This window comes from Mustela nivalis (assembly GCF_964662115.1).
Source record: "Mustela nivalis genome assembly, chromosome: 15".
Taxonomy (NCBI): Eukaryota; Metazoa; Chordata; class Mammalia; order Carnivora; family Mustelidae; genus Mustela; species Mustela nivalis.
The window spans coordinates 20,171,266-20,189,398 of NC_139034.1; the positions used below are offsets into that span (position 1 = coordinate 20,171,266).

General features: G+C 34.1%; 1 protein-coding gene across 6 annotated transcripts in view; it reads left to right on the forward strand.

Annotated features, from left to right (window-relative positions):
- Positions 1–18,133, forward strand: part of NBEA (neurobeachin) — a 667,546-nt gene that overhangs the window by 318,047 nt on the left and 331,366 nt on the right. For all 6 annotated transcript variants that reach the window (XM_082700384.1, XM_082700385.1, XM_082700381.1 and 3 more), the window contains one exon: positions 5,005–5,066. In XM_082700384.1, coding sequence (XP_082556510.1) covers positions 5,005–5,066 — 62 coding nt within the window. The remainder of the gene's footprint in view (positions 1–5,004; positions 5,067–18,133) is intronic.

Genomic DNA, 18,133 nt, shown 5'->3' on the forward strand with positions numbered 1-18,133 from the left:
ATGCCTTTTGAAGGAAATGGGTCTTATTCCCCTTGAAAATATGCTTGGTTTTTTTTTCTCAAAATACAATTTTTTTTTCTCTATCACCAACTACATAGTTACTCAGTGAATGATGGTCTCTAGATTTATTCATTTAATTGACATTTAATGAGAGTGTACTCAGAACCCTGCCCTAGACATTGATGTCTGGGGGTCTCCTCTTTTGAAAGAGGGCCCTTGCTGAAAGAAAATTCTGACACTGCTTAAAAGATGAGTCCCACCTATGGGTGTGATTATTATTCTTTTTAAATATTATTTACTTATTTATATATTTATTTAGCTGAGAGAGAGAGAGAGAGAGAGAGAGAGAGAGAGGGGGGAAAGGGCAGAAGGAGAGAAAAAAAAAAAAATCCTCAAGCAGACTCCCTGCAGAGGGTGGAGTTGGAAGCTGTGCTAGATCCAAGGGCCCTGGGATCATGACCTGACCAAAACCAAGAGGTTTTCCCTTAACCAAGTGGCCACCTTAAGCAACTCAGGCACCGTTATCTATGTGATTTCTTGCTTGGAGTGTGATTTCTTGCTTATCACTGTAAGGCTTCATACCCTTTATTTCCCACTGTGAGGAACATCCTGCTAGAGATGGAATTTTCCTACAATATTTTAAAGCTGAAGGGCTCTTTTAACTTGATCTAATTCTATAGACACACAAAGTCAGATTGACAGATGAACTCAGAAGAATCTGAAAGCTTTGTAGTAAAACAGCGTCACTGTACCTTGCAGTCTTCCTTGTATTAAAAAAGATAGCTTTGTCCCAAAGTCAAACTTAAAACTTCATACTCATCCTAAATTTTAGTGGGGCTTGGGGGGGTTTTGTTTATTTTGTTTTTTTTTTCTTTTTTAAAGATTTTTATTTATTTATTTGACAGACAGACATCACAAGTAGGCAGAGAGGCAGGCAGAGGAGGAAGCAGGCTCCCCGCTGAGCAGAGAGCCCTATGCCGGGCTCCATCCCAGGACCCTGGGATCACGACCTGAGCTGAAGGCAGAGGCTTTAACCCACTGAGCCACACAGGCGCCCCTATTTTGTTGTTTATGGTAAAGACACATAGTTCTGAAAATAAAACTGACTTCTTATCCCTAGTAGGGGGGGATTCCAAAAGAACTGCCAGTGTTTTGGATGATGGTTTAGTTTATTCAGTTCTATTCATTCTTTGCTTCTTGCATCTGGACCACCTCAAATTTGTCCATCTAATTAATCTACTCACGTGCTTGTATGTTAACCAGTCAGTTGACCTTATCTGTCAACAGTGTAGTTCATAATATATTCAAAAATTCGTACTAGATAGTTTCTTCACTGTCAAATACCTCCTTTACATATAAACCCCCTTTGCTCACTTTGCTCCAGGTCTTAATTTTATACGGTAACTTGTGTGGTACAAAGTATTGGATTAGTATTCCTAGTCAGAATATTTATTCTGGTGAATGTATATTTGCTGGTAAATATTAACTGGCCGATATGTCTAAGTAGGTTTTTGATGATGGGGCAAACATATACAGCTCCTTTGGGGACTTCTCAGTTAACAGCGTGGGATAAATGATCATGAAATAGGAATACTTAACCCTAGTATCATTTCCTTCATTATATAACTTGCACTAAATTCTTCCCTTTTCAAAAACATAATTTTACTGCTTTTGATCTTTATTTTTGAATTTTATGATAGCCCTCAGTCCTACTTTTATACACTGCCTATATTCTACTCATCCACCCTCTAAATAATAAAGGTCTTTCACATTTTTTTTCCCTTCTCCCTCTTTGCTTTTGCTAAAGATAGTGCTTTTTGTCCTCATGTCTGACCAACATATGCTACCTTCTCCAAGAAAACTGTCAAAATCATCCCAGTTGGAAAGAACCATTATGACCTTTCTCATAGAGACATATTGCCATCCTATTCATGTTTAATTATTTATATAGCTCTGCAGCAGACGTCAAATGGACATTCAAGTTAGGTTCCTTGAATTTGGGTTCCAGTTCTACTACTTAACTGAATGACACCTCTTGGGCTAGTCACTGACTCTTCATTTTTTATCTATCATATGAGGTAATAATAACTAAATCAAAGAGTTATTAAGAGAATGAAATGAGATAGCATACGTAAAAATGTTTTGTAAATGATAAAACTTCAGGTAAATGTTAGATAATCTTAGATTTGATTTAAAACATGGAACACGGGGCGCCTGGGTGGCTCAGTGGGTTAAAGCCTTTGCCTTCTGCTCGGGTTATGATCCTGGGGTCCTGGGATCGAGCCCCGCATTGGGCTCTCTGCACGAGGGGAGCCTGCTTCCTCCTCTCTCTCTGCCTGCCTGTGATCTCTGTCTGTCAAATAAATAAAAATAAAATCTTAAAAAATATAAAATAAAATAAAACATGGAACACATGGGAAGGAGTAGATAATGTCTTATCCATTACTGTAAACTACTCAGTGCTAACACTATACTTTGCTCATGTGAGTAGCTGCCAAATGAGTTGATTTGATTATGAATTTCTTGCCAGATACAAGAAGGATAAAATCAACCTGTTTGAAATATACACATAAAATATTCGCCTTATGCTTATATAGCTTAGGTATTCATAGCATCATGAGATAAATGTGGCTTTCTTGAGCTTATGATTTAAGTTAATATAATACCATGTTTATTCCTACATTTTAAACTTTCAAATGTGGGTACGTCTCTTTATTTAGAAAGTGTGCAAGGTTAGAGTATTACCAGACATTGCTTGTATTTTTAGTATCGCTAATAAAAAACATTGGAGTTTGGGTATTTGTTTTAGTAATACTTTTGTTAACACCTAGAAATACTTCCAACCAAAGTGATTGTGTAATAGTTGAAGGTTGATAAGTCTTCCAGAATTGCCTCTGCTTATGTTTGCATTGTCAATGGTAGATTATTTTTTTCCTTTTAAGGAGAATCCATTAGTTCATTGTGTTCAAAACTAATTAGACAAAACACACCAGTAAAGGTGTGTGGATCTATGGGAGTTGAAATCACAAAGGCCATACTGTTTGCAAATTGCAGTTTTACGATCCTATCAATTTGTTGTCATGTCCTTTGAACAAATCATTGATGGAACATTTTATATTTTCTGTATGAAATTGTAAAGATTATGAACATTCCTGTTACATAGGAGGTTTTTTAAATTTTCTTTTAAGATTTTATTTATTCATTTGACAGACAGAGATCACAAGTAGGCAGAAAGGCAGGCAGAGAGAAGGGGGGGAAGCAGACTCCCCGCTGAGCAGAAAGCCCAATATGGGGCTCGATCCCAGAACCCTGAGAACATGACCTGAGCCGAAGGCAGAGGCTTAACCCACTGAGCCACCCAGGCGCCCCAGGAGGTTTTTAGAAGTTCATTTTAAAAATCAGGCTGTGAGAAATTAACATAATAGCATGCTTTTCCTAATTTTTACTTTTAAGTTGTTATGTATTAAAAAAATTCTAATACACAGAATAAATATATGGTGAGTAATTCTTTATATAGTCATACCTTATATAGCCTATAGTCTAAAATCTAAATTTATATGGAGTACATATCAGGATTATGATTCTTTTGCTATGCATAGTCCTTTGGCCTTTTCCTTAGTTTTTCTTTGTCAGAATTTCAAATAGTTGAGTAGCCAACAGGTGATAAATGTCCCATTAATCTTTTTGACTCTCTAGCTCCTGAGCATAAGAATTGCTGATCAATTACAGCAATTGTCTCTTAAATGAGCTTTTCACATCTGCCTCTTATTTCATTAGTTAACTGTCTGCCCAAAGATCTGATAAGATGGAATACTAGTGCCTTTTACAGCTTTTTCTGTCATGTGTACAATAAGGATAGGGTTGTTAGCAGAGTGGGCACAAAAGGGTATTTATCCACAACCTACGTAAATATACATGCTAGAGCCTAGAAGGCATTTGAGACTATTTACTGAAATCACCTTAAGAAGAAAAGAAGAGAAAAACTGGTTTCACTTAAGCTTTTCATTTAGCAACAACTAATGTAAGACCATGGCATTTCCTGCTATCCATGCTTTTACTGATCACTTCTGTCCTCCTTAAAAAGAAAAAACATTATTTTTTTTAAATGAAAAATTTAAAAATCTTTTTTATGTTAGTAAGCATCATGATTATATACTCTCAACCAGGAATTGTTCTCTATCCTTAGTTATGTCTTCCTCCATTGTTGGCACTTTAAAAAAAAACTACCCGTCATGATTGGCTTTCTTATTACATGTTATTCAGCAGTTATCCTTTCAACTGGGAAACGTCCCAATGAAGAATTAATGTTTAAACTGTTTATAGGAAGAATATTTTCTTATCTATAGTATGGGTATAATAATAGTATGTAACAGAATAGAAATAAGATTTAAATGACACTATGAATATAAGGCACTTAACACAGTGCCTCGCACACAGTAAGTGATCAATGAGTAGTAGCCATTATTTGTACAAATTACAACATTTCAAGATTCTATGAACATTGCTTAACATATTGTGTGTGAAATTCATTTCTTAATATTTTAAAAACATTTAACAATTGATAACCTATGGGCAGTTATTTATTTGTAAATTATATTAATGTTGTCTTTTAGAAGAAAATTTAGGCAGATGTTCACTGATGATTGCTTCTTTTTCCAGGAGACAATCACATAGCGTATGTCATTGGATTCAAAGTAGCTCTAACAAGCGCACCAATTCCAATAACTACCTTCCATCTTGTTTAAATATAAAAAAATGCCTTGTCCAATAAATAACCCAAGCATGAAGTCAGTTTTTAGTATTTTTTCCTACATCTTGAATATCTGAATGTTTTGAAATTAATGCCATAAAAAATAAGTGTTAGTGAATCTTTCTTTTATTTGTTTTATTTTAGGAGTTCTAATCTGTAGAACGTTTTATAAATTAAAATTACATAGTAAAGCAACTTGGAGTGATGATTTCTACCACTGTAATTTCATTTTGTTCAACCTTTCTTTGTTGCAGGCCTAGTTTGTATGAAGTCCAGCACGTCTGTGGTTGAGCTGGTCATGCTGCTGTGTTCTCAGGTAGGACATTTCTTCCACTGGATTACATTAAACTATGGGAGGTGGGTTTTTTTAAAAATGTCATTTAGTTAGTAGAATGTGTGTGCCTATATATGTGTGTGTTCACATATTTTTAAAACTTACATTTCTTATCCTGCAGATGAACAAAATAAGATATATTTTTAGATGATAGTACCTTGTAAATATTGATTCAGTCTCCCTCTCCGTTCTTCCGCTCTCTTTAGCTATCTTATTCTTTCCCACCTTCCTATCCTTCTATTGTCCTCTATCTGAAAAAAAAAAAAAAAAAAAAAAATATATATATATATATATATATATATATATATGATCTGTTACAGATCTTTTGATACCCTTCTTTACATTCCACCATTTAAAAATGGTACCATAGAATTTATTATTCTGACATTTATTATTAAGTGTTTTCTTCTATTTGATTACAGATAATGAAAACAAAGTCTTTTTCATGCAATAGCCCTAGTATAAAATACAGCTCATTAGTGAGTGGTCTTTTATACAATACCTTGTTGCTTTCTTTTTTTGATGTAATGTGTACATTTCAGTGTACATTCTAAAAATATACTTATGCTATTTATCTTTAATAATCAGATTTTAAAATAGAATTTGTAGTTGTTGGTTTTTTCTTAGCAGTTATAAGAAACCATATATATATATATATATATATAAACATTTTTCTGATAACTGAAATTAGGGACCTAGTGGTCTTTTTCTTACTAGCTCTGCCAAGTCTCCTAATGATCCTAATTTTCATGTAAGTATTAAATATTTTTTAATGTGAAAATAATAAAGACAGGTTATGTTTGTTTACAATAAGTAGTTATTACATTTATTCCTAGCTTCCTCAGTAGCAAAATACATCTAAACTCTTTCTAGTTACTGACCTTGAGGTCTGCCCAAAGCCACAACTAACTCCCAAATAAACAATATGGCTTTAACTGATCCTTTAAAATATTAGCCAACACAAAGCAACCGAAACTTACCTATTGATTTCCAGTCTTCAGGTTTACTTTCTTCAAGAATATATTCATAGGGAAACCATTAGGTCCATTCCTTCCTTTTTAGCAGCCAGGAAAAATAAGAAGAATATTAATAAGGAAGAAGTTAAAGAAAACAGCATTCCTGGCAGGAGTTCATCTGCAGGGCATTTGAAAATTGTTTCCTAATGCTGGAGTCCTGAGTTCAAGAGACATTCTGAGAGATCTGTTCAGACCTTTTAAGTTCTTGATGATGTACATTTATTTAAAAAAAACAAAAAAGCTTTTGTGGGGGAAAAAAAAGGTAGCTTAAAATTCCTTCTTCTTTAGCTCAGGGTTTTACTGCAGTTCAGAGAAATAAAGAAGAATGTAGCATTAGGGTCTAGTGTCTTTGATGGCCTCATCATCTAATCATAGGTTTAACATTACTCATTTGCTGGCTCCAGGAATTCCTGCCATTAAGGGCCCTAGAGATGAAACTTTGCCTCAGATATTGATTGAAAGGAAGAGTGAGAAATTTAAGCACTCTATGCAGTGCACTTTCCTTCAGTGTTTCAGCAAAGCAATATTATAAACATGTCTCTTGGTTTGATTTTTAAGTTGAATTTTTTAAATAATTCAGAGTATATTTAAATATTTCAGGTGGTTAATGGATTAAATATACCTCATTTAAGCGACTACAAAATATATGTTTGTAAAGGTTTCCAATTGTTTTGCTATTTTGTTAAACTGAAGTGTTACTTTCCACAAAATATTTTTAAAGAAACAAATTAGTAATTTCCTTTAATACAGTTCAAGTGGGAGGACTTTATTATTCTGCTATGAAATTAGCTTGTAACATGATCTTTGACAATTGTTAATTATTCCATGGATGTATAAAATCTTGGTTTTAAGGACCCACAAAAAAATATACATGCCTTTAAATTTTCTTAACATAATCTCTCATTTTTCTCTACTACTCAAATTCAAGATGATATATATTCTGTTTTCATCCATTAGCAGGACAACCATAGCAGTAGCAGACTTCTGATAAAGAAAACTAAATACAGTTAATGATGCTAAGGCGCTTGCCTGGCCTGGCCCTCTCCAAAGCCTGGTTCTCTTCTACAGGCCTTAATGTGTCTCTTGGACGATGGAGCCGATCCCTGGAGAGTTAGCAAAGTTTGTAGGGCTGTCTGTGCCAAGGCAGAAGGCAATCCTTAGCAATCTTTAAAGCTGCAGAGTTCTGAGTTGTCCTTTTGTTTTGCCTTATAGTCAGCTTTTTGTAAACATTTACAGCTCTGTGTTATGATTTGTTGTAATATTTTGATTATATTATGTTATTATAACTCCAGTGCAAATGGTATTTTCCAGTTTATTTATTTGCTTAAAATGTGCTTTTCTTTTTCCAATTTAAATAAGCTATTGAAGGATAGAATTTTGCATGGAAACACTAGGTAGCTAAGGGTTGAAAAGAAAAAAAATGCAACACTTTTCTTAATATTTGTTTTTCTTTCATTTGCTACAACACATTAGATGCTTTTATTTTTATGCTTTTCATTTTGGAAATTTCATGTTGAACAACTGTTATTAAGGTTATCAGTTTTTCTTTCCTTCTTATCTGAGCTCCTGAATAAACTTACTATCGCCACTGGTTTGTGTGCAAAATATGGTCTAAATTTACATGAGATCATATTACAAGTGTCTGAAGGTACTTGTCAAGGATAATTCAGTTCATATGGACAGCCTTTTAAACTCCAAGGGACATGCCATCCAGTCTACCCCCCAGTGGAATTTTAGGTCTCTGTAGAGAACATATTTTTAGTTTAAGAAGCTATTAGCATTATCATTATATCGCATTTATTGCTCCAGAAATACCCAAAATACTTTTTACTATATTTTGGATACTTTTCTTTTCCATGCAGATCTTATTGACAAGAGCAAATTTTAAGAATTAACTATTAATTCTTCTTCCCTTTCAATTTGTATTAAAGTTGTGCTTAGTATCTTTTTAAAAAAAAAAATGGTTTCTTGTCATTTGGAAGTAAAATGAACAGAAGTAAATTAAAATAAGTAAAATAATCAATATATACTGGTTTAACAAAATCATTGCTTAATCAGTTAAGTGCAATTTTTCCAACATAGTGCTTCAGTATATCATGGGTCTGATACTGTGTTCTGTCAACCTTCTTTTTTTCTTTTTTATGTTTTGCAATCAGATTTGGTTGAGGTGCTTTATGTTATTCTATATGTGTACCTTATTTTTCCATTACATTATTCTGAGTGTATTATGGTCTTTGATGAATAGCAGATTTAGTTTTCAAGTAAACTTTTTTAGGTACTATAATAGTTTCTAATTATTTCCAGATTTTTTTTTTTTAGGAAGTCTCCATCAGAGGTACTCCAGGAAAAATTGAGTGATGTTATCCCGTAGGATTTCTTTAAGTTTTCCTAAGTAAAGCTTAGCAGATGTCACTTGGATTTTTCTGTGCCTTATCTGTCAATAGAAAATGTTTTATAAATTGAGAAACTTTTATGTAAAAATAATGTCTCCCAGTATTCAGACTTTCTGACTTGAAGTACTGATTAAGCAAAATGTATGCTTAATAAATCATTTTTATTCTCATTAGAAACCCCCAAATGTATAAGTAATATAAAATAGAAGTCAGCCTTGCAAGTGTCTTCAGGATTTGTGTATGGAGTTACTAACATGAATTATTTTGTGGTTTTATTTGCCTTTTTTTCTAACTATTTCATATACTTAAGTAAAAAGGACTTTAGTGACTGCACTGATGTAATCAAGGCTCTGACCCAGGACTTCTAAACACAGCACTTACAAAAGAACCACAACTGAAGAATAGTCTTCCTTTTCCAAATGATTTGGCCTTTGAACTTTGAAATTTTTCATTTTTTCTCCAAATTGATACAGTTTATTCAGATGGTACAAAGGAAAAGGACATACTTTCCTTCTAACTATAATAAACTGGAGAGGGTGGTTAAAAAAATATATAGATGAGCTAAATATGGAGACCTAGTAAAGCATATTTGTCCATGAGTATTGAAAAAAAAATTCGGGTGTGCATAATAAGATTTTAAGTGTAAGAGAACTAGAGGTAGACTAGATTTTTTTTTTTAAAGCATCTTTGGAAATATGAAATCCTAGTTGTCTGATGAAATTATGTCACAATTATTTTGTAAGTGACTGCCTTTAGTATTAGCATTGTGATGGTTACTGAAGATTTATTGGTAATGTTCTTCCATTTCTAAAAGGAGTCTGGTATTTTCTGTGAAACTGTTAACTGTTACGTAGCTGAATTTGAAATCAATGACAATAAAATATTATGACATGATATTTTGAGTTGAATATAATCAAATACTACATATGGTTCAGAAAACTGGTCCCGTGAAGCAATAATAAGACTTTTTTGGGAAGCTTTATTGAGATAGAAGAAAGATGGATCTGTTGCAGCTAATGGACTTTCTACACAGCATAAGAAAGAAAGAAGATTCAGGCCAGGGAAACTGACAAAAGTCTGGTGAGAAACAGACTTATGACATGCTTAGAGCAGTGGCTAGACTCAAATAAAACGCAGGATAAATTAAGTAACCATATAATATATCTATTTTTGTTTAATTTGTGATGTAGGGAGTTAACTCATTTCCAGGCAGTATATGAAACAATGTTTCCTAAAGCATACTTTTTTTTTTTTTTGCAATTTTATTTATTTGTTTGAGAGAGTGAGAGAGAGAGAGCGTGCACAAGCAGGACTGAAGGATAAAGGGAGAGAGAGAAGCAGGCTCCCAGCTGAGCAGGAAGCCCCACATAGGGCTTGATCCCAGGACTTTGGGATCATGACCTGAGCTGAAGGCTCAGCTGACTGAGCCCCCCCAGGCATCCCATCATCAAGGGTATTTTTTAATATAAAATATTGTAGTGTGTTAATAGCATAGAATTGAGGCTGAGAAATTGAGAAATTTCTAACTTGTGATTAGCATTGGGTAGTTCCTGGTTTGCTTTCACAAGTTCTGCCTCTCTTTTTAGAAGGGATAAAGCCACAGTTTCATTCCTGAATATCTATCTAATAAATCCCTGCCTTTTTCTCTGGACAGTGCCTGACCTGAACTTTTATCTCTGGTATAATGTCATCTCACATTAGGCACAAATGCCTCACATTAGGCATTTAAAGTTTTTGGAATTGTGATGAATATATCGGTTGTAATATGTCTTAAATATAAACAGAAGTATAACAGGAAATTGAAAATATAATGATGTATAAAGATTACTTTCGACTTGGGTTATAATAAAATTATTAGAACATTAACATTATTAGAAAATATATAGTAAAAATATAGACATTTTGAAGGAAAAAGAAAGACCACATAAGTATGAAATAATCAGAAACTTTCCGTGGTATATATCTTGGGGACAATGCCTACTGCACAATTGCAACAGGAGGGCTGACTTAACTACTGTTATTTACCCAACTATTTACAGCATCCCTCAATGAAAATTTAATCAAAGATTTAAAGAACATACAAATCAAATTACTTTTGATTATTTTCATATATTTCATTATTGGTTTCTTTTATTTCAACTCCTAGCGAAGTTAGGAGGTATAATAAATTTTGAGTTAATCACTTTTATATGATAAAATATTTATTTTCTAAGCTACCTGTAGTATATGTGATACTCAAACATGGTATCTCATCCTTGTATATTAATTAATTCATATCCAACCCAAATTGTTTTTTTTTTTTTTTTTTAAAGATTTTTATTTATTTATTTGATAGAGAGAGATCACAAGGAGGCAGAGAGGCAGGCAGAGAGAGAGGGGGAAGCAGGCTCCCCGCTGAGCAGAGAGCCTGATGTGGGGCTCGATCCCAGAACCCTGAGATCATGACCTGAGCTGAAGGCAGAGGCTTAAACCACTGAGCCACCCAGGCGCCCCCAACCCAAATTGTAAGTGGAAGAAAAATGATGACTGAACAGAAGTTCTGAGTTCATCTGTATGCATATAGTAAAATATGAGAAATAATAGTCCTTTTCTCATGTGTGAATTCTTACAATTTTAGTAAAATCAAGACAAAAAGAAATCAGTAAGCCTTGGCCACCTGTAGAATAATCCTTAAGAGCTATAATTTCTGTAAGAAAGGAGGGAGAAGGTAGCATATTCTGAGGTAAACCCATTTCCTTGGGTCACTGATAGATCACCTCCCTGATCCAAAACCCCTTCCCATACTTTGCCACAATATCCACGCCTTTACTTTCTTTCTGGTTATTTTGGTATGTTTGTTTTTCCCCATGTCTATTTTGCAGTGTTTATATTATATAAATTCTTCAGGCATATTAATATTACCACAACATTGAAAAATAAAAAAAACAATGTGTGTGCATGTCACAGCCCTACCATTATACATTCTCTTGCTTTTTGGTGGTGTTTTTTGTTTTGTTTTATTTTGTTTTGTTACTTTCGTCCTGTGTATATTTCAACATATTTTATTTTTAAAGGCTATTATGTGATAAGTAATTTTTGGTGTCCTCTTTTTCTTCCACGGTTTTAATAAGTATAGACTCATGGTAAGTTGCAAAAGTAGTACATAGAGGTTCATGTGCCCTTCCCACAGCATTATCTTACTATTTTGCTATTACATTCATTCATTTGTGTGTATATAGATCAAAGCAAGTTCATTCCTTATATTGATGTAACTACTACCATTATCAAAATATAAAATTGCTATTATTACCTTGTATCTTCCATTTATTTCTAAACTCTTTTCTTTCATAAAGCTTTTCTCATTTGTGTTATGTGGTTCTAATCACTCCATCATTTCCCTTAGCATTTGAAATAAGTATATTTAGAGAGTAAATATAGGTATCTGTTTACATGTTTTAACTGGATGCTTTACATGTAATACAGGCATGATTGTTTTTATCCATTTAATTGGAAATCCCTTTAGGAGAAACATCGTGTCCAGTATTTCTTCTCTTTGGGAAACATTCCATTCAGCCAGTAGAGGAAATTAGTTACATATAGTGTCATCAGTATATTTAATATTTATGGAGAGTATTTTAAATAACAGAATATCTGTTTCAAACTATGCAAAAAGAAAGACTTCCTAAGGATGATACAGAGCCTTAAAGTCTTCCAAGCCACCTGGGTGGCTCAGTTGGTTAGGCGTTTGCCTTTGGCTCAGATCATGATCTCAGGGTCCTAAGAACAAGTCCCACATGGTGGGGGGTGGTCCCTGCTCAGCAGGGAGCCTGCTTCTCCCTCTCCCTCTGAAGCTCCCCTGCTTGTGCTCTCTCGCTCTCTCTCTGTCAAATAAATAAATAAAATCTTTAAAAAAAATTTTTTTTAAATCCTATCCTAGCTTTTACTGTTTTTCTATCTAAATAGAAAATATTAAAAATTGCCACTATTTTTATATTTAATAAAGTTATTTCTTAAATAGCTTTGATCTTTTTCTGATCATTTCTAGTAGCAGATGTTTTCTCACCAAGGAAGAAGTATCCTCAACAACTTAGCATATAATAGGCTTGTTTATTGTATGTATTCACAGTTATAGAAAAAAAGCTGTTTAAAAGTACCTTGTAAAATAACCTAGATTATTTTTCATTAGAAAAACAAATACAAGTATATGTTTATGTGTATATGTATATGTACATATACACACACATATGAATATTTGTAATAAAAAGTGTTAAATATATTTATATAATTTAGTGATCTGTTAGGATCCAGGGAAACCTGTTTATATGATACACCAATTTTAGTAACCCACTAGATGTATTTCTATATTACCTAATGATTTTTCTGTGGTTGACCTTCATATTAATCTCTTTGCTATTGATTATTCATTTTTTTGTTAAATTTATTTTTTATTTATTTTTAGCATAACAGTATTCATTATTTTTTCACCACACCCAGTGCTCCATGCAATCCGTGCCCTCTATATTACCCACCACCTGGTACCCCAACCTCCCACCCCCCCCCGCCACTTCAAACCCCTCAGATTGTTTTTTAGAGTCCATAGTCTCTCATGGTTCATCTCCCCTTCCAATTTCCCCCAACTTCCTTCTCCTCTCTAACTCCCCATATCCTCCACACTTATTTGTGGAGCATATACTGTTTCTTTCTTTCTTTTTTTTTTTTTAATTTTTTATTTTTTATAAACATATATTTTTATCCCCAGGGGTACAGGTCTGTGAATCACCAGGTTTACACACTTCACAGCACTCACCAAAGCACATACCCTCCCCAATGTCCATAATCCCACCCCCTTCTCCCAAACCCCCTCCCCCCAGTAACCCTCAGTTTGTTTTGTGAGATTAAGAGTCACTTATTGTTTGTCTCCCTCCCAATCTCATCTTGTTCATTTTTTATATCCAATTTTACCTATAATGCTTTTAGTAAGATGTTCACAAAAATAAACAATGAAGGGGTGTCTGGGTGGCTCAGTGGGTTAAAGCCTCTGCCTTCAGCTCAGGTCATGATCCCAGGGTTCTCTGCTCAGCAGGGAGCCTGTCTCCTCCTCTCTCTCTCTGCCTGCTTCTCTGCCTACTTGTCTGTCAAATAAATAAATAAAATCTTAAACAAAAAAACAAAAGCAATGAAAATGAGAACAGATGATATGTTGAATACTTGAATATTTATTTTCATATACATTGAACACATGACATAAATCTAGTTCTCTCTCTATATAGTACATTTTACTTTGATCCTTGTACTTATTAATTTCTCTTACTGCAGAGAATTCATAAGCATGCCAGTTATAATGAACATTCACTAGAAAAATTTTTGAGGCATTTACCAACCTCTTTTAATGGCCGTAAATGATAAATAGACATTAAGGATATAGAAAGTAAAAAATCAGTTCTGGAGTTCCTGAAGACAAGATTCCAATTTAACCTCCCTTTTTAACCTTGAAATATTTTCTATATTTTCAAAGATTTTGAGATGAATTGAGTCTTGAAGGACATTAAGTTGGTTTACTTAATTGTATACAAAGCTAAAGGGAAAGAGAAATATGCATTGAGCTGACGTAGATGAGGAAAAACTGGTGGGGAAAAAAAAAATTATGTCCTGTGTCTGAGGTTTGTACTAGGTCATCTAACTACCATGAAGTGATTGTTGAAGAGAACATAGGGATTTCATTGTCATCCTTCTGGAACCTATTTGTCTTCAAAGTGTTTAGTTTCAAAGGATCCTTAACTTGATATCCATTTCTCTGAAAAAGTCCTTCATCTTGAGGAAATTTTATGCATCCATACAGAAGAGTTAAAAAATTATGACAAAACTGTCTAAAGACTTGGCAGCTCTCTGCAGGCATTCAAACGCAGTTTAGTATGTTTCCCATGAAGACAAAAATTTGATGCCTATATTTAATTTACACCTTTTCTTATAGATGTTCTTTTTTTTTTTTTCAAGAGTTGAATGAGTGTGTGTGTGTGTGTGTGTGTGTTTGTGTGCTTTCTTAAATGTCAGAAGATTTTCTGGAATCCTATGTAGACACAATTTTAAAGTACACTTTTTTCCTGACATTGTCAAAAGATTGTCTTTATTGAAATGACAATAAGTTATTATCCCTCTGTGTACATTCTCATGTATCCATTTCCCTTGTTTTAAGTAATTTCTCTAAGTCTACCTGTCAGAGGGAATTGTTAGAAAGCTAAGACAGTGATTAAAGTGTCTTCCCTGTCCAGCCATATCCCATTTATCAACTCTCAATGTAGTTCATACGTTAGCAACTACAACACTTAGTTCCTTTCTATATGCAAGTACTTTTCTTGTCATCCTTTCAATATTTTACCTAATTTTTCTTTTGAAACTCCTAGAATCCCAGTTTCATGGTAGTGTACATTTAAGAAACACTTATTGGTGTGTCTGTGTGGCTGAATCACTTAAGTGTCCAACTCTTGGTTTTGGCTCAGGTCATGATCTCATTGAGCCCCACATCAGGCTTCTTGCTCAGCATGGAGTCTGCTTGGGATTCTCTCACTCTACCTCTGCCCCTTGCACTTGGATACACTCTGTCTCTTTCTCTCGCTCTCTCTCTGTCTCTCAATAAATAAATCTTTTTAAAAAACCCACTTTTTGAAATACAAAATCAAATGTGCACCAACATAAAAGAATATGATGATCGCCTAGCCTCATTCGTTACTCACATTTCTTTTACACAGTCACAATAAGTTAACACTTTCAGTCTTACAAAAATACCACTCATGGGAATGAAATGCCGTGTCAGAGCTGAAAAGGACCTTCATAATGATGTTAGTTTAGAGATGTGGATACTTCAATGATTATGGTGTAAATTATGTAATTATGATGCCGTAATACACTAATTTAGAAAGGAAACTTAAATAATCGATCAACTTGAAAGAAAATATATACATCACCTCATGACTAAATTATTCTCTGCCTGGGCCCTATCCTTAGAGATTATTCTGTTATGATTAGTACTTTTTAAGAATTCCCCTGTTGATTCTTTTCTTCAGGCAAATTGAGAACCATAGATTTAAGTGATACCCTTGATTTGGGAGGATTAAATTAAGTTCAATAACAAAAATACATTACGTCTATACAGTATGCCAGACACTTGCTGCTTAGTAGGTATGTATAGTTAAATAAAATAAGATCCTTCCTTTCAATAACCAATTTATGATCTAGTGGGGAGACATATGTATGAGCAAATCACTACAAAATATAAAGAATTATATTTCAGATGGACTATTTTCTGACTAATGAAAGTATTAGGCATTGAGAAAATAATGATTTAGGATTGATCCCATTTCCAAAGTTTTAAAATAATCATTTCTTTTTAAACACTCGAAGATTTATTGCCTTGTCAGGGTGCCTAGGTGACGCATTTGATTAAGGTTCTGCCTCCAGCTCAGGTCATGATCCCAAGGTCCTGGGACAAAGCTCCACATCAGGCTCTCTGCTCAGCCGAGAGTTTGCTTCTCCCTCTCCCTCTGCTCCTCACCCTGCTACCTGCTTAGAAAAAAAGATTTATTGTCTTGCCAACATAAACGGTTGTTACAAGTTATAGTTTTCCTATAGGACACTTTTCCCTTCACAGTCCAGGTTTTTTCTTTGCACGCCTGTGTTTTTATTTACTATTCTGTACTCAGGACCATATTTTTCTGAGTTTGGAATTTTCAGATAAAGATGCCTAAATAATTTGTGCTTTTACAACTGTCACTCAGAAATCATTATGTAAGTTTTAAAAACACATTTGATCCTGACATTTTCTGAGAGGGAAAATACACTTCATCTTGTGAGGAATATTTGTTATCCCCTTTTCTCTCTCTCATTTAGTTTTTCTAAGTAGTTGGAAGAAAAAAATTCTGTGTTTTCTTCATTGCCTTATGAAATCTGTTTGTTTAAAATTCACCAAAACCAGGAGAGACTCAATTCTCTAAATCCCAGACAACTGGTGATGCAAACATACTTCAAATCTCTAGGTCTGGTGCAATTTCTATGGCGTAGGTCTTTACTTTCCCAACTCTTCTATTGAAGCAGCCCCTTGGAATGCAGCATAGTTGGAAGGAGGGGAAGGGGACCTAACTGTACCCCATGCAGCCCACTGTAAGCACGAACATGATTTGTTCTTTGGTTTTAAAACTCGTATTTTAAATTTTACTGTATCATTCCTATATTACTCATAATTTTGAATTCAATTACTCGACTTTTTTTTCCCTCAGATGCCAGAGAGATTACTGTGTATATCCTGGGACTTCGTTTATCTCCTGCCTCGCACTTTTTTTTATCTCATACCACAGTTTGAAAATTGAAAACCTAAGTCCTCTTAAAGAAAGACAATTGGTAGCATTTTTGTGACCTTGGTTGTTAATGTGGTTAGCTGAAATTGACTTGATAAATTGAAATTATGCATATTGGTTGTTACAGTTATTTGGGAAATTTGAAAACCTTCAGAACTTGAATTATACCCATTTAACATTAGGTGGAATCCACTTTGACCCTTACTTAAGTCAAAGCCTGTAAAATCACTCTATTCTCATTCAGAACATGTTAATGTGCAACCCAGTAGACTTCTAGCATAAGGAAGAAAATACTCAAATGTGAATAGCAAATAACTATCAACAAACCCTAGAAAATAGATTACTAGGGAATACAATATTTCTTACATTTTATTCATAGGATTTTTTTTTCTTTGTTTTCCATCCAATGTCACTAACCTAATAGAATTGACCTCTTGTTGCCTTAATGCTGTAGTATAGTCATTGTAGAAATTACATCATTTGTTTCTTCTGGCTGTTTAGTTACTAGAGATGAATAAAATGTGGCTTCTCCTTCAAAGATGCATTACCTAAGATCTAATCATATAGTGCATACATAAAACATAAAAAGAGTAAATTGAGGTTTAGAGACATACAGAACAACACTTTTAAGCTAGCGAATGTTGAACTCCATTTTGGAAAATCGGTATTTCAGTTTATGTTGTTTTAAAATTCTGTGTCACTTAACTATTTGATGCCTATTTCTGCCTGAGGAAAGAAAATGAGAGGTGGCAGAAAAACAAGATAGAGCCTCTTTTGTGAGCTCTGATTTAGGTAAGAATTTTGAGAAAAGAATAATTCTTACTTCAGCCTTTCTGAGGAAGAAGTTGAACTCAAATAACAAAGCCTGTCAACAGCATTATATTGTCATCAGCAAACTAAGGAATTATTTTGCCTGCTTACCCAAAAAACAACTCTGAAGTCAAAACTATGTATATGGCTATGATAAATTGTCATTCAAAATTTTTTACTCTCTGTAATCTGATAAAAATTATCTATTTCCACCTTGGCAGCCGACAGCATTCCAGACAGTGGCTGCGTTGTCTGTCTGGCTCCCAGAGTGAGGCTGATGAGGATGTAGAGGGGAACACCCGCAATGGACATGGAGCTTGAGCAAGAAATACATCTTTGTTGTTTAAGCCCCCAAGGTTCAGTAACTGTCACAACATAATCTTGTCTCTCGTGTGGGAGAGACACCCTCGTTTTGGCAGAGTACACCATCACTAGGTTCTGGAAAGAGAATGGATGAAAAACAAATGTTTATGCATGTCTGAAACTAGTCTATCTTTGGATGT